Source organism: Gigantopelta aegis, unplaced genomic scaffold (assembly GCF_016097555.1).
Source record: "Gigantopelta aegis isolate Gae_Host unplaced genomic scaffold, Gae_host_genome ctg1970_pilon_pilon, whole genome shotgun sequence".
NCBI classification, from domain to species: domain Eukaryota; kingdom Metazoa; phylum Mollusca; class Gastropoda; order Neomphalida; family Peltospiridae; genus Gigantopelta; species Gigantopelta aegis.
In genome coordinates this window covers 120008-144873 of record NW_024532815.1, presented here as the reverse complement: position 1 = coordinate 144873, position 24866 = coordinate 120008, and the positions used below count along the sequence as shown (strand labels likewise).

The window sequence follows — 24866 nt, the reverse complement described above, 5'->3', positions numbered from 1 at the left end:
ACTAATGGTAAAACTCTTCATAGTAGACTCACGGAATGGTAAAACAGAGAGAACACTACAATTTTAGGATTAGTAGCTTGCAGCCATGAATATAAGTGCATTGTTCTCAACACTCCGGTGAAAGTCTCCTTCCTACATAGCAGCGGACACAGATGGCAGCCATGACAGTTACAGCTTTCTTCTCTAAAGATTCTTCACACCAGAGTGCTCTTTTACAGCAGTACTTGGCCAGGACTTCCAGAGAGCAGTCCTTCTAGTACAAGAAAGGGTCCAAGTGAAGAGAAGAAGAGAGTAGACCTAGAACAGGCTGAAGTGAATTGGCCCTTTCTCGACTCAGCTTATATACTCGTGTGCTTATCATGTGGTGTGATAAGACAGACAATCTGATTCTATGAGAGAATAACAAACACATGTACCTTGTAAGAATAATAAACATTGAAGACATAGCCAATCAAATTTCTTCAAGATGGATTTTGGCGCCTTTGTAGAAATCAATTTACTAGGCATGGCAGCCTTTTAGTCTATTGTAACTGTAATTTTCAGATTTATATCCTTCTTTAATTTGTATAGCATGAACTTTATAGAGTGTGTTATAATTTTGATATAGTATCTGGCTATGTAGTCAAGTCCTATGAACTGAGTATTGTATTATAATACAGTACAGTACAGTTGTTGCTAATGGTCCTAAACTCAATCCTAACCTTATATTCTTGTTTTAAGCAAGGTCTTAAATCTTTTAAAAGTTTGATCATAACATTGTAACAGTTTAAAATTAAAAAAATGTGGTAAGAGTAAACAGTAATGACTGAATAATTATCAACAGATGTTGCTATGGTAACATAATGTACATCATAAGTAGTGTATTAAGGTTTTCAATTAGTAGTAATGATGACCTCATAGGTCATCAAGTAGATGTGGTCAATGTTGCTCATCAAAGGACTGATTAGGAGTAAGCACGTCAAGAGGAGTACTAACCTGAAGCTCCTACTTGAATTCTTAAAGACTTGTAAGAAATATTCATAACAAGTAATATTTGACTTGATCAATGTGTCATTTTTAAATAAGACATTTCTCTTAATAAGTTATATAAACATATTAAAGTTACTACTAAATGGTATCTAATTGTTGTTCAGTTAAAGTTAGATATCATGGAACTATATAGATGCTAATGCTATTGAGGACCTAAACAAAGATGTCACATTTAATATGATAAGCACTTTATAATTATATTGAATTTATATAGTGTTAATTAACTACAAACCATGCATGCATGCATTAAATTAATTACAGTTTATTTAGTGTACAAATATTTGCTAAATATTATAATATTGGGTTGCAAACAAGTCATAGAATTTAGAGACAATAGCTACATCAATGTTTATAGTACTACACAGTAATAACCTACTAGCCCATAGAAAAATATATACTTGTACATATCAAGTTACAATTAAACCTTTCATTTTAGTGACTCTAATTGAAGACAATTAACTTTTGTATATTGGACATCTGTTCCATATTTGTTTTGTTCAATATGTTATGTAGTCTCTGGACTGTTTCCAAAGGTTCACTACAGAAAGGTTTCACACTTGATTTAGTTAAAAGACTGCAGTAATATTGGTTATGGCTATAGTATGTACATTTAGCTACAATAGAGAGGTAACTTGAAGGAAAGTAGGTAGTTTATCTTAAGATAAAGTAAGAGCGATGAAAAGGAGATTAATCAAAAGTCAAGATTATTATGACAGCCTTGACAATGCTAGCATAGCAGTTACTCTTTCTTTTCTCCTTCTCGCTTTGTTCAAATTAACAATAAACTTTAATTACAGGGGCATATCTGTTATTATCACCACAAACAGTATTCAAATTATAAAAGAAACTTACAGAAATGGCTAAAAGATTGCTGTCAATATAGTTGACTACTTAGAATATACAATTCTTAATATTACTATACTATATTTTGATAAAACATTACATACATTTCCTTGCTAGATATATATCTGACATGTTACAGTATTATACTACGTTATAATACCAAGCTGTGAAATGGCTTCTGGTGAAGTCAGTCATTCAACTTGCTACTGTTAGTAAGCTATCTCGGGTGTAGTTGAGTACTGACATAATCAGTTTCCTTTGACAGTAGCAATATGAACAGCTGTGTAAATAATATGAATAGATTTTTTAATAGTAAATAAACGGGTTTCCGCTTGCCTTTTGGGTTCCCATGTGAATGGAGCATTCTGATTGGTCAGTAGTTTTCACCCACTCTTTTATTAACTACTCCACCCATAATAAATTGATGCAAAACTTTGTATAAGTTATGTGCAAAGTCAAGTTGCAATGTTATTCTCTAAGGGAATCTGTTAATAGTTCGTTTAAGAGGTTCTAAAGTCTAATCTTCATTCAGATTGCCTGTCTACAGACGCTAGAAGCGTATGCTTATCTGTGCAGTATACCAGTACTGTATTGTGAATTAAGATAGACCCAGCTGGAAGACAACTCTATCTTTTCTCAGTGCAGATCAACTAACTGTCTTCTATGTAAAGCCAATAAATGCAGTAAGTCAACATAATATCTGTAGTTGCATTAAAAGTAAATGTTCTTATATCCTTACTAAATCTACTTTTTGTGTATAACGATGTTCATGTTATGAACTATAACAATCAAGCAATAAAAGTGGAATTAAAGCTTTTATTAAAAAAGACACAAACTGCGACACTAAAAAATGACAAATACAAACTCAATCCATATACTTTTGTAAACTTTGGGTTGTCTGTGGCTATCTGGAAGGGAAGTGGGAGATTACTTAAAACTACATAACAAACCATGATTAATTTTGCACTAAGATCTTAGGAAGGTTTCTTCAACCTTAGAAACTTAATTTTATTAGATACTTCACACACCGTACACAAGTACTTACAAAAATAGTAAATAGAATATATATAATGATCTTTTAAAACATTAGATATTTTTAATTTTTAGTAGATACACTTTATTATCTAAAGTGTTTGTGCTTAATCATTTTAAGAGGGCAATGACCTTTACTATAAGTTTATTTTATCTGTATTATTTACAACTATAGTTTTCATTATATTAATACTATATAATATTATATTAATACTATATAATATTATACTAATACTATATAATATTATATTAATACTGTATAATATAATATTTAACACTGTATATATCAATAGTGTATTATAAAACTATATTATTTTTCTATTTATAACAACTAATAGTATATATGGATATACTCAGCTACTCAAGTGATTTTTAAAGCTAGTAAAATGTGTATTTTATATGTTATTAGTTAGTATTGAGTTCAGTTTGTTTATTATGTCTATTTTTAGTTTATTTTCTATTAACTATAATGACTATACTGTTTTGTACTATCTTGAGAATTGTCTGGTATGGTTACCATGATTGATAGATCCCTCCTCCATCTCCATAGGGAGAACATAAAATGATTGAAGCACTTTAAATTATTAGTTAAAATAGTGTTACCTTATTAATTTGTAACCATAGAGCTGTAATAAACACTGATGCTTACTTGAATAGTATTTTTAATACCACAGTGATCTACCATTAGTAAGCTCTAGACTAGTAAACATCAGTACTTACCCCAGTGACCTAGGATAGTTACCATTAGTAAGCTCTAGACTAATGAACATTAGTACTTACCAAAGTGACCTAGGATACCTACCATTAGTAAGCTCTAGACTAGTGAACATCAGTACTTACCACAGTGACCTAGGATAGCTACCATTAGTAACCTCTAGACTAGTAAACATCAATACTTACCACAGTGACCTAGGATAGCTACCATTAGTAAGCTCTAGACTAGTAAACATCAATACTTACTACAGTGACCTAGGATAGCTACTATTAGTAAGCTCTAGACTAGTAAACATCAGTACTTACCACAGTGACCTAGGATAGCTACCATTAGTAAGCTCTAGACTAGTAAACATCAGTACTTACCACAGTGACCTAGGATATTCATATAATGTGGCTCCAAGCAGATGTTAGTTAGCTTTCACTAATTCTGATTCAATTACACAACATACACATACATTACTTCAAAAACACGTAGAGGACCTCATGAATAGAATCAGTATATTATGTATAGAACTGGTGGGGTCCTGCTATAATAATATTCATAGCAACTTCATAATCTTTCCCTTTGAGTATATAATTCTCGAAGGATGAAGCTGATGAATATAAAAATAGGCCATGCTTTCCAAGCTAAAATATATTAAAATTCAAATACATAATTATGAGACATAATTGAATAAGTTTTGTGCTTGCCAAATTTCTTAGCTATGCCCAAGCTTAAATCAATAACTCTGTTTAATATGAATGTGTTAATATATTTTATGCGTTTGTTGTTGATATAATGATGTTTATTTTCACTTGACAGCTTTCATCGAATTGAATGTCAAAAAAATTGTGTATTATAAATTGTATGTGTGTTTTTTAACTAACGTTATGCTTTTAGTAATAACATGTCCTCGCTCTCTCTCTCTCTCTCTCTCACTAGTCATGGCTGGTAACCAACAAACTCATGAAGAAACTGACAGTTGTTGTCAAAGATGTTTGTCTTGTACATCAACATGTCTTATCACTTTATTCTGGATATTATCGCTAATAGCATACATGTTAGAACTCATGTTTGGGGTGTGGTCAACAGTACTCTATTACCAACATGGTCACTATGTCTTATTTGGTGTAACAACAGCTGCAATACTTATACCAGTTATAGTACTTACTATCGTATCATTGATATGGTATTATGACCAAGACAGGTTATACCAGTTATTACAACAGGCTCATCCAGATGACCTAGAGTTACGGAGGTATAAAAATTTGATTGGAGTTGGGTCTCTTCTTTCCCACGTCTTACTTCTGGGACAAGTCTACAGGTACTTAAAATTTATTTAGAAATACATGAACCTTTCTAGTCAATTGAATAGAGCAATTACAAGAGATATTGTAAGAGCTATAGTTATCTCTATTACTTAGTCACTTTCCCTATAGCTATCGCAAATTTTTATCAGACATAAATCTATCTATTGTTTTGATAGCGTGTTTTGATAAATCTACTACATCAACAACACATGACGTTAAAAACATTACCTTAAAATATTTATTGATAAACAGATCGATGAGTTAACAGATAATATTATTGTACTAAAAGTGTTCATAGTTTTTTATCAAACAGATTTATTTCTTTGATTTTTTGTTACCAGACAATTCCTACATGTTAATAACTTGTCTACAAGTTGACACAAAATGTATTGACACTGTTGACTAACAATTATCGTCTGTATATACTCATTGATCGTATTGTTTGTAGTATCTTGCCACTAGTAGGAGTGGTATTTAATATAATACCTCTCGTTTATATAGTTATTATATATTATTATAATATAAGAATGTTATCTATGTACATAGTAATTATAATATTTGATATGACACTCCTACTCTTTTAGCATGTGAAACAATTCACGTTATATTATTAACCTGTATGTATCATGACTAATAATGGGATTATTTGTTTTTTTTATAGTTGTAACAATACCTACGTAGGGGGTTAAAAATATGTTAATAATGTTAAGTGTTGTTTGTAGTAATAGAGTGGTGTGTTTTTAATTTAGTTAAACCAAATGTCATTGTTATTAGACGTTGGTAACAAATGTTGTTTGGTATGTATTGTGGTGTTGTGTAACATTATATAACAAATTATGTCAACATGTTATGTGAGTATTTATGTTGTTAATTATTCTCTCTTCTATGTCTTTTTAATTATTCTCTTTTTTCTTTTTCTTTCTCTTACTCCTCTCTCTCTCTCTCTCTCTCTTCTTCTCTCTCTCTCTCTCTCTCTCTCTCTCTCTCTCTCTCCTCTCTCTCTCTCTCTCTCTCTCTCTCTCTCTCTCTCTAGATCTCTGTCTCTCACTCTCCCCCTCCTCTCTCTCTCTCATAGATATGGTCAAATTATTATTTTATTGATCACAAGAACATCAGTCTATGACACTGTCACATTGAGACGAGACTCTGCCCTTCTCTCCTTCCTACATTGCTTCTTAACCTCAGCACCTCTTGCTGTGGCTCAACTTTATGTTGTCATGATAGCCACAATGACAGACACACCCACTAATCTGAGCACCTCCCTTATCCAATATCAATAGGCTGTTTAATATCAGCTGGAATATCACTGGTATTATCAATTTTTATATACAGGATCCGATCGTCTTCACACTGAGAAACGCCGAATTGTTCTTCCAGCTTACTTAACCACCTTCTTATGGCACATGTGTCTAGTACCAGCTCGTATAGCAGCCTTTGCATTATTTACATATGCCTACGGTCCATATATTGCCGTGGTAATAGGTGTACATTGGATAGTAGCTGCAATATGGACATTTACTGAGAGAACTAATTTTTGTGGCGATTTGAGTACTACACCACCTAAAAAGAGATACTACTTAGAAATTCCATTCGTTCTAGTTGTCTCATTTATTTTCACTTTTATTTATTTCAATGTAAGAGATGGATCAACTCTCTTGCGTATCATTATATATCATCTCCTAACCTCCATTGAGACACTTCTTATAGCTGCATTGTTTTATGCTGCTCACACTAACTTACTTTATGCTCCCTGGATGTTTGCCTTGACTGTCGGCTTTTATATACTGGGTATGGCTTTTATGTTTGTGTATTATGCTGCTTGGCATCCCAATCGTACAGAGGATTGTTTTCTTGCTGGTTGTCCAAGAAGCTGGGATTGTTGTGAGTGCTTTCATAAAGCTACTTTATCTATAGGTAATGTTGACCTTCCGTTAAATGATGCTGAGATCACCAATGAACAACCTTTACAGAGACATAGAATGAGATCTCATGGAATACATAATTCAGAATTACCTGGGAATGAAAGGAGCACTGAATTAATCCGTCATGATCCTAGAACAAATGCTATTAATAATTTAACATGCTTACCTCTGGAAATGGTCCTATATATACACCAATGCATGTAGCTCAAAATGCCAGGCCATCTTCTAATAGTATCCGAAACAATAGAAGATCTACATCAAGTATACCTAATACTAGAGCCCGGGCTTTATATGGAGGTCATCCAGCAACAAATAATGAACCAACTAATCAAGTTGTAGCATTGTATGAGAATCCTGTGACTAACATTTCCATGGCAACTCCTGCACCCAGAGATATTGTTACGAATCGTCACAGCCGTGCTAGTCAATATAATTATCCTAATAGTGTCCCTGTTAACATATACCGTAGCCATAGCAACCAAAATAACCGCCAACATAAATACAATGGAGTGTCCATGGAATCACAAGATATCGATGTATCAAAGGTCAGTCCTAAAACTACTCCTTTGCCTCGTAAACAAGCGTGGCGATATTCAGATGATATCAGCTGCAATGCCGCCCACTTCCTAAATTACCTCGTCACAGTATGTTCTTTGGAGCTTCTAATCCTCTACCGTCTCCAATTGGTGAAGAGCCTGGTCAAACTGGATTAGATAACGGGTTTGTTAGAAAACAATCGACTCCCATTGTTCATGTCAGCTCAGCAGAGGAACCATATGGTCATCGTAGTAGTACTCGTTCTCGTTTATCTATAGCATCTAATCCTGTCAATGATTACAATAGACCATCATCAGTAATGAGAAGCTCCACCCATTTTGATGAGAAATCATATTTAGAATCATTACAGACAACACATGAGTAGAAACGACTTTTTACGTAACCATAGCAACCATCATTCACCTTTAGACAGTGCTAATAGTAGTCCTGCTCATACCAAACGCTCCCAATTAGCCACACCCCATCGTCATCGAAGCCTCAGTCCAATACAATATGGTAGTAGACGTAGCAGTGATGGATATATAAGTAGTCAACGTGGTTCACCCTATTCAAGATCGGCAAACTGTACCCCAAACAAAGCCCATATACTCCAAGAAGAAAACGAAGACCCTCAAATCCTCTCCATACTCACGATCCAATGGTCGAGTTACTCAATTATATCTACTGGTTCAAAATGTAGTCCATCTAGACATCGTCATACGAGTCAAATCTCGCACTCTTCACAACAAACAGGTGATGAAGTGGGTGGAGCTATCATCATCATATTTGTTAAGTTCTGATAATCACAGTGAAGTTGTTACTAATGGAGCTACGTCTGACAAAACCTTTGTCCGATAATGAGACACCATTAACTCAAACAATCACTGAAATAACTCCTCCCCCTTCATCGACTGAGTCTACTCAACAAAGTTCTACAGCAGAGACTTCTAGTACTGGTTACATAAATGTAAGTAAAGTCTTAAATATATCTTCACGCACTAATAATCACTTTGTATCTCCAACTATAACCAGCTGCGGTACACTTTGTTTAAAATTTTACGTATTATTATATATTATATAATATTTATCAAATCACTTCATTATATTATTATTATTGTTATTATTATTATTATTATTATATATAATAATGATTTTATTCTGTTTATGAATGTTAACAATTCATTGTCCATAAATTTCTATAGCAGTTCACATATTGTAGTAATGTCATTCCATATATGTTCTTTTACAAGTGAGGAAGATCAACAAGACTTGGAAAATTTTCTATTTCTTCTAAAGTATAATCTTCTAGTCTTTTTATTATTGGACAAGGACCAGGTAACTCTTTATAAATATTAGCTTGATAAGGATAAGTCTATATGGAGAGATAACCCCTGGTTAATTAAAATTTAATTATACTGACCTCATCTGGAAAGAGATGTAAACGTCTCATTCTCTTTTTCCGTAAATTGTTTTTTGGTAAATTCCATTTACAGCTTTCCTTAATACCTGTAGTAACAGAATGGAGAAAGACAAAAGAAGAATGAAATAACCTTTGTATGGTCTTTTTCATGTAAATCTTTTGCTAAAATCTCTTTTAGACCACCAGGAAATCTGCAATTTTAATTGATAAATTAAGTTGTTTTAATAAATTTATTTACCCAGTGTGATGGACGATATAATTTTTGATCCCATTTGCGACCAGTGAAGCTAATATGACTAGTATTAATGACTACAACATGATCACCCAGTGTCCACTATATAGAGAGAAGATCAGTTATATTGGTACATTGGTTAATGCAGAAATGGGTAGTTGATGTCATAATGGTATAATGAAACTATGTTACCATGGTAATGCTTATATTGGTATATGTTTAATGCAGAAATGGGTAGTTGATGTCATAATGGTATAATGAAACTATGTTACCATGGTAATGCTTATAATGATATATTGGTTGAGGTACCTGAAGGATGGTAGATTGGTTTTTTTTTCCTTGCAATATCAAAGAGATCATTGTTGCTAGACGACCGACCACTTGATTACGAGCATCAATGAGGTACCATAAACTTAGTATGTGTTGCTATACTCTAGCAAAGATATTATATATATTAGTTATTTAACAGTGTACTTCATTACCTGACTGAGTCTAGAGGCCATGCTTTCCATATATCACAATTAATTTCAAAATTTCTTTAGAGTTAACATAATTATATATACTAATAATTAGAACATCTAATATGTAATTTTAATTTAGTACATCATCTAGACATCAGTGGAGGGGGGAATTGGGGCGTGGTGTCACTTTTCCAACAGCTTCCACCTCAAAACCAATTTCAGTAAGACGCTTATGATCAAGAATTAGCCGACCATCAAAAATGAATGCAGGTTTTTTGCATCAACTCATAAATTTGCTGATAATCCAAAGTAACAAACTCATCCCATTCAGTACATATGACAATAGCATGTGAACCTTTCCCTGCCTTATAAGGATCGGATGCAATTTTCACATATTTGTCAAATCAGCTGGTGAGTGGAAAACATCACAGTCAGTAAGATCAAAGCGGATCTGTTCAGCTCTACTTTCGGATCAATAAATAATCAAATTGGCTTCCTCCTCTAGTAGGTACTGCTAACATACAAGCTTGAAGACTCTCGAGTCCACCTTGTTTTTTTTTTTTGAAGGCAAAACCATAAATTGTAATGCGTTTACCTGTTATTGTACAAAGAGGCGCTCAATAATCTTTTGTGCAAAGCGACGTCTCTGATAGTTATTTAAAACTATGACTTGGTGCAATACTCTGCTACTTCAGGCAAAATTAAGAGCCTCGCAAAGATACACTAAAATAAGAACATCTTTTGGAAAAGCAGCTGCCACCAAATCCACGCTAGCACGAAGAAATTGTATCTCCAATTCTCGAGTCCTTACCTATAGCGAATGCTACTTCTTGGACATCAGCTCCAGTAGTTTCACACACAGCCACTAATGGCATTTATACTGGATATCCTCTGAGATAAGAAAGCCTTTGCTGTTAATTTCGAAAGCTCAGATGACAATTATTCGTCGTGAGTATGCGTTCCTTTGGTTGGTACCCAAACTTAATATATTGCATTAACTCAGCAATTGCTTGTTGACCACTCTCTGTTGGTTCTCCACCTATAAGTACACGATCTGGATTAACAGGTCTTTAATAGCTGTACCCTCGGCAAGAAACCGGGATTGGAAAAGAATTTGGAAGGAAACAATGTCGGAGAATTATGTCTAAGAATTTTTGAGATACTTTCAGCAGCTTTACAGGAACGGTACTTTTTTTACTACAACAATTTTAGGATTCTTAGCAACCTCGGCTATCTTTCTAGCTGCAGACTCGATATACTTCAAATCAGGTGCTCGACCTTTACCCATACCAAAAGTCTTAGTGGGTGTATTAACAGAGATAAAGATAAGATCAGTTCTGTAATCCCTTGACCACAATCATCTGAAAAAGAGAACAGTTTCGCCACGGCAAGACTTTACTATCTCTGCTAAACCGGGTCGAATATAGGCAGGTCATCTGAATTCCAAGCACTGATCCTCTCCTTGTTAATATCTACAACAGTCACTTTAATATTAGGACATTTTTAAGCAATCACAGTACAAGTGGGCCACGACATAACCGCAACCTATACACAATATTGAGTTAATTGGCACATATTAATTTCTTTTGTCGGATATTAAGATACAGCTAGGGTGAATTCCTGTGGGGAAAAAATCATAAGAATTTAAGAAATCTATAAAAGTAACGTCGAATGCAGGCAGCTCAGAGAGGGCAACGGTCGGAATTGAGGGTTGGGGGTTATACCTAAAATATCAAAAACATTCTGCGCATGAGCAATCGGAATTATAGCAATTGCATGTGCTGACGTGCTTTTAAATGGAGGAGAAAAGAGACCAGGGCAACCCCGGTCTTTCTCAACCATTTCAAACGTCTATAGGGCAAATGAATTGTGCAAAGGAATGTATTAGATGAAACAAAAGCAGAGAGGAAATGCTTTAGACCCTTATGCATCGTTCATTGTGTTTTAGTCTACTTGACTTAGGTTAAGCTCCAGTAACTTACGGAATTTATTTCTTGAAATCAATCATTTTTTGTCTTTTCATTCCATACACAGAGATCAAATCGTTTTCGTCTGCAGGAGATCCTTTCAACCTCAGTCGGAAAAAATTTTTGGTCTCATTGATGATCAAAAAAAAAAAGAATTCAATCTCATTGTCGATTACTTGTTCCCAAAGAAGGCCTCACCTTAAAGGCGTATCCAAGCTGAGACCAATACCAAAAAGTGAAGCATTTTGGGGCGTGGCAGTATTAAAGATCGAAACAAGGAGGAAGAGCTTTCCGTAAAAAGACTGGTAATCCTGCCTACGCTCATTTGCGGTGGGCTGACTTCGATGTCTTATTGAGTGTCTCCACCCTCCTAATTCATTACAAAAAATAGCAGCTGGCGTTGCTGAAGTTCACAAATGCTGATCCCGGCACCAGTAAGTGTAGTCCACCATGGTAACAGTACTGCTTTACTATGGCAATCGTTAATAAAATTGGGTTTTAAATAACATCATGGATAGTGCATACCATTCATGGTTAATACACATGCTATTAGTATAAGGACTATAGTATGTGTATATATGGTAGGAACCTGGTCAGCCAGACTTTTGCTTCTAAGTACGAAGCTGCGCTACTTTCTCGGGGGGAGGTTAGCTCCATGGGAAGAGGAACCTCGTCCACCTATATTACCCCACACCGGTCACCTCAACCAAGTCATTAGTGGACGTGGTAGTGGACGTGTCGTGGTCGGGGAATAGGGTTGGTGTCTTGGAGGGAAGGGAGAGGAAGAGGGGAAGGGGGATGGAAGGTTAGCGTTAAAGTGCCAAGATAAAGTGTGTGTGTGTGTGTGTGTGTGAGAGAGAGTGAGAGAGAGAGAACCTATTTGATATTATCACTACATGTTAGATCCGGGAAGGATAGCACTTCTGTTAGAAGACAAAAAAGGTATATATTAAAAAAGCATATAATTTGTAGTGAGAGAATTGTAGTAATTTAAAACTCTCTTGCTATGCTTTATTGCTAGCAGTAATGTGATTTCATTAGATTTGTCAGACTCTTTATAACAAGGTCATTTAACTATTTCAGTAAAAACATTCTTCTAATTGTTATTAGTTTGTATGGAAATGAATTCTCACGCAGGTGGCTCTAATCTAGCTAGTGGGCGTTGACTCTTGGCGAGAAAGGGCTATATCCAAAAGATTTATAATCATGGGTAGGTTTAGTCCAAATGGATGTTCATTATGATGTCATATATCATTGGGTTTCAGGGTATCTAGTTATGGTGAATATAGGTGGAGTTGATAGAGTCATTTTATGGAGGGGACTCGTTATATTCTAGCGAGATAGTTATTTTTAAACTTTCGATGCTGATAGTACCAGGAGGGAGTCTTATGGTAATGTTATTGTAGAAAGTACATTAAAAAAGACAATGTTTCATTTTAATGTGTGATTAAAGGGACATCCTCCTGTATGGTAGCCAGATATTATAGTAATATGGCTAGCAAGCTTACAGGTGGGTCCTTCTGATGAACCACAACCACCGGTCTGTAGTGTATTACTACTGCTGGTATGGGTTGACTTGTAAGTTCTGCCTACTGACAGTGATAAGCATGACCGTAAATTATGATATTCATAGTCCTTTTTTGTAATCTTCTACATCAAGGCAAGGCTCCCATATTCAGTACATATTAACTATTCTTATAATGACATTGTCCTTAAATAGGGGTAACTCCTCAAACAAGTGTCCTATATATAGGGGGTTGTCCTTAAACAAATGTCCTCTATATAGGGCATCCTCAAAACAAGTGTCCTAATATAGTAGGGGCATCCTTAAACAAGTGTCCTTAATATGGAGTATCTCAAAGCAAGTGTCCTTAATATAGGGGGGGTCCTTAAACAAGTGTCCTTAGTATAGGGGGTGTCCCTTTGTATAGGGGTATCCTTAATATAGAGGGGTTCTCTTTAATTGTAAGTTATGCTTTTAGGGGGGTGTCCTTGTTCGTATTAGGTGTGGGGCGTGGTAATTTATTGTGGTGTAGGTGGTGCGTCGGTAATGGAAGTGTGAAAGAAAAGGTGGTGGTCCTACAACTAGACGAGATTATCGTCATCATCCTTATGACTAAGTCCTCCCCCCTAGTGGACGTGAATATATTATTAACAAAGTTTAAGGTATGCTTTGTTTCAATTAAATAATTATATAAGTTAAGAAAAAAATTTTTGCATCATCCCTAATAATTGAAATCCACATGGCATAAAAATGACTAAAAGTGACACAAGCCGTTATTAATCCCAATCTTATCTAGTACCATGGGCCGGAGTTGTTATTAAAAACTATTAATTTTCTTTCCTCAATTATTTTAGAGTTTACAGATTAAAAAAATGTTCAAATTAAAATGGCCGCTTCAAAAGACAAGGAACTAAACATTTAACAGTAAAAATAATTAATTTAATTAATACTTCAATTAAAAACAACTAAAAAGCATTTTTTTAGTTTTGTTATGCTTTCTTATAGACAAACTTATTTACAAACCTTTTCTTCAGTTAGTACATCATTTGAAAGTACTTAAATCTCAAAATCACATGATTGTCATTGTATTTGTCACATGACTTAAAAGTACATGAGAATGATGACATATATTAGCATTAAATTAATATAATATAAATATAAATTAAATATTTTATTTGAAATATTTTTTGGGGAAATTCTATTAATAAAAAACCAAACAGTCGAATTAAGTTATAGAACATGACCTTCTGTTATTCCGTCCATTGTTTGTTACATATTTGCAAATACTGATCAATCATTGACTAAGAGAGAAAAAAAGTGTTATATAAATTTTATGGGTAAGCTAAATATGAAATCTATCCACTTATTACAAGCATTTGTGACTGTCAGAATATACAAAAACTAGTAATGATACAAGTTAATTGGTAGTTTTATGCAAGGATACAATTGGAAAAAGTTTTATTGGAAATTAAAATTAAAGAACACCTTTTTGACTGTAATTAAAGTCTAAATATAGTCTACAATCTCTACTATTGTGATAATTATGGATACAGTCATTATTTCTGATTGTCTCTGTAGTTTTTCACAGAGAGTATGATTTGACTTCAAAGGACTTATCAAATTATATTGAGTATTATTATAATTTAGCTTACCTGATCAGTAGGTGGTGATGTGGAGGAGGAGCTTGAGGTGGTGGATGAAGTGAAGATGGTGGTGCAAGGGGGAACTTGAGATAGAGGTGGTGGTGGTGGTGGTGGTGGTGGTGGAGGAGGAGGTGGCAGTAGAGCTTGTGATGGTGTGGTGGTGGAGGAGGGGGAGATGGTGGAGCTTGTGATGGTGGTGGTGGTGGTGGTGGTGGAGGAGGAGGAGGAGGAGGTGGTGGAGCTTGTGATGGTGGTGGTGGTGGAGCTTGTGATGGTGGTGATGGAGGAGGGGGAGGTGGTGGTGGTGGGGGGTGGTGGTGGGGTGGTGGTGGTGGTGGTGAAGTAGGAGGAGGAGTTTGTGATGGAGGAGGTGGTGTTATAGATGATGGTAATAAAAAGATATAGGTAGAGAAGATGATTGTATACTTTTTGTCTCTGTAGACAAATTTTTCACTCAAGAATTTTTCAAAATTTGGTCTATCTTTTTCAGGAATAAAAGTCTTCATATTTATAAAAAAATTAAACAATAGATTGTCTGTTAATAATATTGCAGCATCACAAGACAAAATTTTGAGGTGAAGACCATACAAATATTTTACAGGATTATATAATACAGTATCTATTGTACTACTAAAATAATTAAAATATTATTAGCAGATACAGTCCAAAATATTTTGTGAAATTAGTATAAAATATTTTTTTATTAATCTACATACCTTATTAATAATAATATAATCTTATTAATTTACATACCTGGTAATAAAAAAGTATCTCGATTCTCCATATAGGGCCATTACTGTTGACAGAATTCCTCCACTGGTCGTCCATGACGATACAACTTCAAGTAGTCAGCAAACTGTTGGAGTTCTTTGAAGTTTAACTGTTTATGAAGCTGTTTGAGAAAGAATAACTTTCAGAACAACCATGACATGTTTTTTAAAGGTAGAATCCTTTATACTATTTATTCTAAGTTATTATATTCACATACTCATACACTTATATCTTTATTTAGATAGTGTGTTTCTGTAGAATACAATGCACAAATTTTTCCACCTCTATATATTAGCACCTTGAATATTGTCCCCTCACTATAAAGGTGTCCACAATATAGATATTAGTATGGGACAAGTTCTAAAATTACTGGTTAGACTTATTCAGAGAGAAGCTCTCTTTATCCTAGCTAGCCTAATCCATGGATCAGGTCATAGGGTATTGAAGGAGAAGATGGTTCAATTCTTGTCAAGGTTAGATGTGTCCTTGGATTTGTCTCTTGTGCATAATAAATTGACTTACATCTCCATGTATTGTTTTACTAACTGTTCTGAATCCTCTGATGTCATCGGAGGGAGATAGGGGAGAGAGGATGTTGGTATCTCTCTTAGCAGAGGAAAGTGATGGTGATGGAGATGGGGAGAGGAGAGGGTGAGGAAGGAGGTGATGGTACAATTGTGATTGTGGGTATATCTGCTGGAGGGGTTGTTAGTGATGTGGGACGAAGAATCTTGGGATAAGGAGATGCCTGAAGTCTATAAGAAATGTTAATAGCTTTTAAGTTAGTAAATGGTATATGAGGTAATTGTGACCATATTAACACAAAGGCTTTTAAATCTATACTTAAACAAGGAGACATTTTACTTTAAATAACTAACGTTTCATCTGACATCTCGTCTCCAGCTAAGGCTGACTCATGGTCTTTACAATATAGTTGGGTGGAAGAGGAGTAGAGGAAAGGGTGTGTAGCCGAGGGGAGGGTTCAGAGTAGTCAATTGACTCTTGTAGTTGTTGTATTGTAGCTTCAGTATAGACTATTCAAAGGCTTGTTCTAATATATTACACATTTCCTCTGCTTCACCCTGGATGGGTCAATAGATATATAATATACACACTATTAAGTGGAGTTGGTGGATGGAAGAAGTAGAGTGGATGGATCCAATGATTGCTAACCTGTTTTGTACAAGAAAACGAATATCTTGCAGAGAGTGGTGTGCTTGCTATGTCCAGTTTTTATGAATAAAAAGTGATCTGGTCGTCTCGTATGTAGCTCACCGAGGCTATCTCATGTAGTGGAATACGATGAAGTGTAGCCTGTGTATGGTAAGTACTGATGTTTACTAATTTAAAACTGGGTTATCCTGTGGTAAGTACTGATGTTCACTAGTATAGAGATTACTAATGGTAGCTATCCTAGATCACTGTGGTAAGTACTGATGTTTTACTAGTATAGAGCTTACTAATGGGTCACTGTGATAAGTATGATGTTCACTAGTCTAGAGCTTACTAATGGTAGCTATCCTAGGTCATGATGTTTACTGGTTTAGAGCTTACTAATGATACTCAGATTACTGGCTAAAATCCTTAATATGTTTAACATAGAGCAGTTTATTGCTATGTATTAACTTACAAAAGAATTGTTGTCTTGAACTACTTTAATTCCATAAGCTGATAGAGAAAGTATGACACGATTTTTTTGACCGAGCTGCCACGGAAGTTGGCCTGCATTCTACATACACAATATGAACACATTGGGTATTACTGACTTAGTTTAATTATAGTAGTTGAGTGTAAATATTTAACTCTTTACAATGTATTGTCTAACATACCCTTTTCTTATCAAGTATAGACAGTATATGAGTGTCTAGAGGATAGCTCATATTTTATGATAGGTCATCTATCACCTCCTAACATCAAAACAACAGTGAAATAGAGATATAAAATATAATTATCAAGTTTATTCTATTTGCTTTAGATAGAGAAATTGACAGATAGCTCACATGACAATGCTTTTCTACAGAACCTTCTAGTAAGTAGTCAGGATTAGGAAGAAAAGATTGGTGGATTGCTCTGCCTTTTTGCCTTGGTTGATGCTGAGATGTTGAAGCCTAAAAAAATATGATTTTACAGATCTCCAAAAATTGAAAACTTACCTTAGCTCCTCTACCTCTTTCCATTGACTGTTTCTTTGGCTTGTTCATTTCTTACAAACGAGCTCCACCCTTCCTACGCTGACACGCCCCCATTTTTTTGACGCCCACTGGGTGGACTTAGTATGAATGATAAATATTTATAGCTTTTCTGTGCACTATTGGGAAACATTTGTATACTAATAACTGTTGTCAAAACAAGTTGTATTGATAGCAGGAAACATTAGCAAATTTATCAAACTAGGAAATGTTGAGTATTGACGTGATATTACTGTCAAATAAATAACGCAATTATCAATACATTATATAACACTTTTATAGTGCTTGTGTCACCTTTTTTCCGTCTACCTTCCTTGTCTATACCTCCAAAAGCAATTGTTACCAACTATATACAAATATCCTGTTGTGTGATATAGTCAGTATTCGCTGTACATTAACACAGTTACAATAATTTATATCAATACCTCTAACTTCCTTCTCGACACCTGTATATGATACAAATGTATTTCAAATACACTTTTATCTAAAGTCTTTATCATGATCTTACATTGTATTAAATCCAATGAGTTGATTGCCATTGTTTCAATGACCACTGACTAATAAGAGAGTCAGAACATATTCAGCTTATATATAATGTCATCATACTTAACATTGCACACAATAACTAGTTAATATTATGTATACTATTTTCTGATACAATTAATGCACTATTTTTTGTTTAGGATTAATCAGAACACCAGTATGTTGGTATATCATTAAAATGTTTTCAATTCCCTTTAACATTGTTAAGCAAGCACTCTATATTGGTTAATGCAGAAAACCTAAAATGATGTAAGTTGGATTTTATAAACTATATATACTTGTATATAATATATGTGTGTAAATATATATACATATATAATATTATATGTATATATATATATATATATATGTTCTGGTCATATATGTATAAAAGTTGGCTATATATACGTCAGTTGTTATGTTAATTGTTATAGTTTGAAATGATTGTAGTCATTATGATAAGATTTTTGAAAACTCTCTTGAACAGCTAATCCTCCACTAGACCAATAATAGAATTGACCCAAGCTAACTCTATTATTTAAAAGTTATTAATTTGGTAGTTATGACAGTTATTTGTATAGAAATTAATGATTTTATTAACCTCAAAAAAAAATGTATATGAAATATACAATTAAACAAATTATCACTGCAAGAAATGAGCCTCAATAAGTTTATATATCAAAAATAGTTAGCCTATGTATATTTAAAGAGTCTTGCAGCATTTTTGCCTTTTGTAGGCTAATTACGATAGCCAAGAAGAAAAACGTCAGTAAATATATCATCTGTCCCACTTGTAAAGGCTTTCATTGCCTCAGCAAGATTTTTGTAGATCTTCTGTGACTGTGGCAAACGAGTCTCAGGGATTGTCCACTCACCAGGCAAGCGTATATAAAAACTTTTGCTCATGAAGAGGCAACCATAGATTTGCAGAATTCATGACAAAGTCATCATCTTTAGTGAAAACCATGTTCATGAGTTGACTGTAGTGTCCGTCCAGCCATATCTTGAGTGTAAACTTCATAAAACAGATCTCCTGAGAGGTCCTTTAGCTTCACGCACAGTCACAAAGATATAAATCAATATCTCAGTTGCATAGGTGGAACATATTGGGGGACACATCATAGCATACTGGGGGAACTTTACTACTTAAAGGTAGTTTTCCCAACCATGGAGTCTGGAAAAAGTCAGTAGTAAAACGAAACATATTGGTGTGTAAGACATTATGATATATGCTGTAAAACTTGAACTTTGTGAATTTGGTGATGTGAATTGAGACAAGTCTCTAGATAGCTAGACTGATTGTCACACTAGTTAACAGCTCTTATATAGAATTATAAGTCTTAATTTAAATAGTTTATTAACTATGTATAGGAAACATATCCTAATAGTATAATAAGTTTAATATACAGTTATAAATATAATATCATATTAGGGAATACTTAGTCACATTGATTTATATTGAGACATAATAGTTAGACAAATAACAAACAATATAGTTAGTTATCTATTGAAATAGTCAAATAATATTAATAGATAATATTAAAAATTGAAACATAAAGGACATTTATGAAATGTGTAGTTATAACTATTAAAACATTAACAACTTCATTTAATAACTAGTTCTTGTTATATTTAGTGACTAATAAACTTTATTCCTCTTTGTTATTAATAATAATACATGCTATCTTCATACATGTGTAATATAATAGTTTTGCATTAATCTATCTTTATGAGGACTATCCAAACTATTTCAGGCTTGTTTGTAATACAGGAACAGTTTGTAAGTATAGTTCACATTAGTTAAGATGAACATATTCATTTTCGATCATGAACTCAAATTAAGATGATAATATAGATTGTATCAGAGTAGTTTTGTAACATAATCACTTTAAATTTTTATTGATTCAGACTTTTAGGTCCTTATTGAATGACATTAATGATAACATTGATTTGTTAAAAATTATAATAATCCATTTAGTACATGTACATTAGTAAATTAATGAATGTCTTTAGCTATTTTATAAACTTTGACTGACCACAAACAAAGACACTACTTAACAATCATCTGAGTCATTTTTTAATTCAAACCATGGACTATATAATTCATGGTATTTTTAGAAATTAAGAATTAAAAAATGAAGCTGGAATCTCAAAAATATGATTTAGCTGACAAAGCCTGACATATCTATTTTTGTTCAATCCCCACTTGGTGGATTTAGTTATGATACAAATATTTATAGCTCACTGTACAATTTTGAGAAACACTTATACACTGATGACTGTTATCATAATGTTAACATAAGTTGCATTGATAGCAAGACATTAGCAAATTTGTCAAACTAGGAAATGTAAAGCAGTGATGTGATATTACCGCTAAACAAATGATGCAGCTGTCATTAGTTTATGTAACAGTTTTTAGAGTACAAGTGTCACCTTTTTTCCGTCTACCTTCCTTGTCCACACCTATTATCAACTACAAGTCTCCTATAATATGACATAGTCAACAACAATAAACATTGTTATAACACTTGTATTTCAAATACACACCAATCTAAAGTCTTTATCATGATCTTAAAATTATATTAAATCCAATGAGTTATTGCCATGTTTCATCTACATAATCACTGACTAATAAGAGGGTCAGGACAATATAACATCATCATAATTAACATTGCACATGCATGTCTATCAATAGCTTAGTTAATATTATGTACACGGTTTTCTGATAACAAACTGATGCACAACCATTAATAGAATTGACCAAGTTAACTGTATTATTTAAAAGTTATTAATTTGGTAGTTATGACAGTTATTTGTATAGAAATTAATGATTTTATTAACCTCAAAAAAATGTATATGAATTATATAATTAAACAAATTATCAACTGCAAGAAATGAGCCTCAATAAAGTTTATATATCAAAAATAGTTAGCCTATAATATATATTTAAAGAGTCTTGCAGCATTTTTGCCTTTTGTAGGCTAATTACGATAGCCAAGAAGAAAAACGTCAGTAAATATATCATCTGTCCCACTTGTAAAGGCTTTCATTGCCTCAGCAAGATTTTTGTAGGTCTTTTTTTTGACTGTGGCAAGCTAGTCTCAGGGATTGTCCACTCATGAGGTAGACGTATATAAAATTTTTGCTCATGAAGAGGCAACCATAGATTTGCAGAATTCATGACAAGTCATCATCTTTAGTGAAAACCATGTTCATGAGTTGACTGTAGTGTCGTCCAGCCATATCTTGAGTGTAAAACTTCATAAACAGATCTCCTGAGAGGTCCTTTAGCTTCACGCACAGTCACAAAGATATAGACCAATATCTCAGTTGCATTAGGTGGTACATATTTGGACACGTCATAGCATACTGGGGGAATTTGACTACTTAAAGGTAGTTTTCCCAGCCATGGAGTCTCGAAAAAGTCAGTAGTAAAAGAGACATATTGGTGTGTAGACATTATGATATCTACTGGAAAACTTGAACTTTGTGAATTTTTTGATTTAAGTTAAGGGAAATCTCTGGATAGCTAGACTGATTGTCACACTAGTTAACAGCTCTTATATAGAATTATAAGTCTTAATTTAAATAGTTTATTAACTATGTATAGGAAAACATATCCTAATAGTATAATAAGTTTAATATACAGTTATAAATATAATATCATATTAGGGAATACTTAGTCACATTGATTTATATTGAGACATAATAGTTAGACAAATAACAAACAATTAATATAATTAGTTGTCTAGTCAAATAATATTAATAGCTAATACTAAAAGTGAAACATAAAGGACATTTATAAAATGTGTAGTTATAACTATTAAAACATTAACAACATTTAATAACTAGTTCTTGTTACATTTAGTAACTATTAACTTTATTCCTCTTTGTGATTGTCATTGTTGTATTTATTAGTAACCAATTTGGTTGATGTCTCTGCTTATATTGATTACTTGGACAACACATAAAATTGCAGCTGGATTTAGTAATGATGGCCTTTTCAAATACAATACAGTAATGTTCTTTTGTTCTATGAATAATAAATACACTAATATTCCTTTGCTCTAGGAACAATCAGTATTTGGGACTTGATAACCTCTCTCTCATTACTGCACTCTAAAGATAATAGGATATATCCTATTATACAATTAAATGCGCACAATGGTCCTTGTCGAAGTCTTGCTTGGTCTCCAAATGATACTAATATATTGTTCTCTGGTTAGTTAAATATCTCTTAATATAATGTTGTTATAAATGGTATTTATTATAATTAGGTGGGGATATATAATCTCTGAGATAGATAACAACCACATTATCCATCAACTTATAAGTATCTCTTATGTATTGTAGATGGTGTAATTATTAAAGGTATGTGGCCTCTATTGTTGCCTGTTGTATTTATCACTGAAGATACAGCATAGGATGAATGAATGGAAGATTATAATAGATAGTTTATGATGTCATCAGTGATTGTTGTATATCCAGAGATTACATATCCTAACCAAGCCATCTAATACCATCTATAACAACATTATATTAAGAGATATTTAACAAACCAGAGAACAATATATTAGTATAATTTGGAGACCAAGCAAGACTTTGACAAGGACCATTGTGTCCATTTAATTGTGTGATAGGATACAGTAGAATGTGAGAGGGGTTATTAAGTCCTAAATATTGTTTGTAGAGGTAAAGGAATATTAGCATATTTATTGTTTCTATAGTAAAGGAATTATGTTAGTGTATTGTATTAGAAGAGTTCTACCATTACTAAATCCAGAGCTGTAATTTTATGTTGTTTTTGTCCAGGTACATTAAATCACAGTGATATAAACTAATCCCACCTTATTATGATGGCATTTACCTTAATATTCTATACTTCCATCACTGCAGACTAGTAACCATTACTATAGCAAAGTTTACCATAGCAACAACATGTATTATATATGTACATAGCAAAACTTCCCATAGGACAATTACCACAAACAACATTACCATAGTAACAGTTACCATAACAACATTAACATAGCAACAGCACATACAATATAATTATCTTCATCACACATTGTTTAATTACATAAATCTGAAACCTTATAGCAAAGATTTTGTAGTCAGTACAACTGAATTGATAATGTCAAAACTTTAATGTTCATTTTTTGCCATACAAATACCAGGGCGTGCTGGTCTGATTTGAGCCCACACAATTATACCAAGTGGACATATGACCATGTGAATCCCTTATATTTGCCTCTATAATAACATATAACAACCTTGTATTTTATCATTAAGAGTATCGTTACATTTGCTTACTATCACAGCCATATGTGGTCCATGTTATATAATGTACTATAATAAGTTAAAACGTTCCTCTCAACCACGATGCCTCACAAACTAATTTATCTGTAGTCTCATTTTCTTACCACAAGAACAGGTGTGTAATTTGCTGGTTAACAAAAAGTGGCTTCATTACTCTTAAGTCAATGATAGTCTTCTTCTCAATTTTGCTGTCCCCATGAAAATAATAGACCTTATTGATTGACCCCTTATCATATGAAAGTACATTAACGATATATGAAAGTACATTACTATAGTACGATATGGAATATATGCAGTTTTTATGCAGTAAACCTACTTATAAAACAATAGCTCATCAATGTCAGTATGTTTGAAGTATATTCAGTTTTATATGCTTACAATTGTAATTTTATTAACACTTCTAATTCCAAACTATTTGGATTTGAAAGCTGTTTTATATATGGATAACAGCAACCAGACCTTCTCTCAGAGGAAGATAACACTTTGACAAACAAGCATTATATAACATCAGGGGTACATAACTGACACATGTTAACTTGTATACAAGTAATGTCTTAGACTAAGGGGTCTCTTTGTTTAGAGACAGACTAAATGTCTCTAAATGTCAGTCAAATTGACTTCTTTGTTACAGTGTGAAAAATTTAATGATTTTTTTTAATTTAATGATTCTTTAAACAACAACAACAATGATCACTTGATCAATTGACTTCTTTGTTACTACAAAAAAACACATTACACAATTTAAAAAGGGCCTACATACTCATTGAGTCATTGAACCGTTCATATTCTCAGTTTGAGCTAGTTACGATATCCAAGTAGAAAGACTTCATTAAAAATATCTTCTGATCCTTCTGTAAACTCCTTCATTGCTTCACCAAGATTAGAATGGGTCTTTGTTGACTCCTTGATTGCGTTTGGAGGAGGAACAGTCCACTCACCAGGCAAGCGTATATAAAACTTCCGTCCATGAAGTGGCAGCATATATTTGCGGAATTCATGACAAGTCATTGTCTTTAGTGAACACCACATTCATGAGTTGACTGTAGCGTCGTCCAGCACCATCTTTAGTAAAAATGTCATACACAGATCGTCTAGTAGTACCTTCAGGATTATTGCGAACGGTTATAAAAACATAGATCAAAACTTCAGTAGCATTTTCTGGTACATATTCGGACACATCGTAACAATTTGGTTGTGGTAAAGGATTAAGAGGCAGGCATCCCAGAGAAGGAGTCTCAAAAAAATCAGTAGTAAACGAGACGTATTGATGAGTAGACATCGTGCTATACACTGGAAAGCTAGAATGTGATTTGGTAAATGATAACCTGAAAGATCAGCTGCTCTCTAAATGATTTGCTAAGGAGTGCAGCTTCTTTTATAAGAAGTACAGTTAATAGTTAACTAACTGTAATAAACCTTGTTATCAGTATTGCAAGGGCTGTTTAAAGACCTACAAAAGAAGTGGGCT

The 24866-nt window shown here is 33.5% G+C and overlaps 1 protein-coding gene and 1 pseudogene across 1 annotated transcript; both read right to left on the bottom strand.

The window, feature by feature from the left end:
- Window positions 1-106: 106 nt before the first annotated feature.
- Window positions 107-9525, bottom strand: LOC121391229 (50S ribosomal protein L13-like). Its single transcript, XM_041522924.1, is given in 8 exon segments — window positions 107-253; window positions 8791-8852; window positions 8855-8876; window positions 8921-8981; window positions 9029-9042; window positions 9044-9124; window positions 9332-9448; window positions 9505-9525. Coding segments are annotated over 8 exon segments (525 nt in total).
- Window positions 9526-9637: 112 nt separating this feature from the next.
- Window positions 9638-11032, bottom strand: LOC121391228 (annotated as a pseudogene).
- Window positions 11033-24866: the final 13834 nt, after the last annotated feature.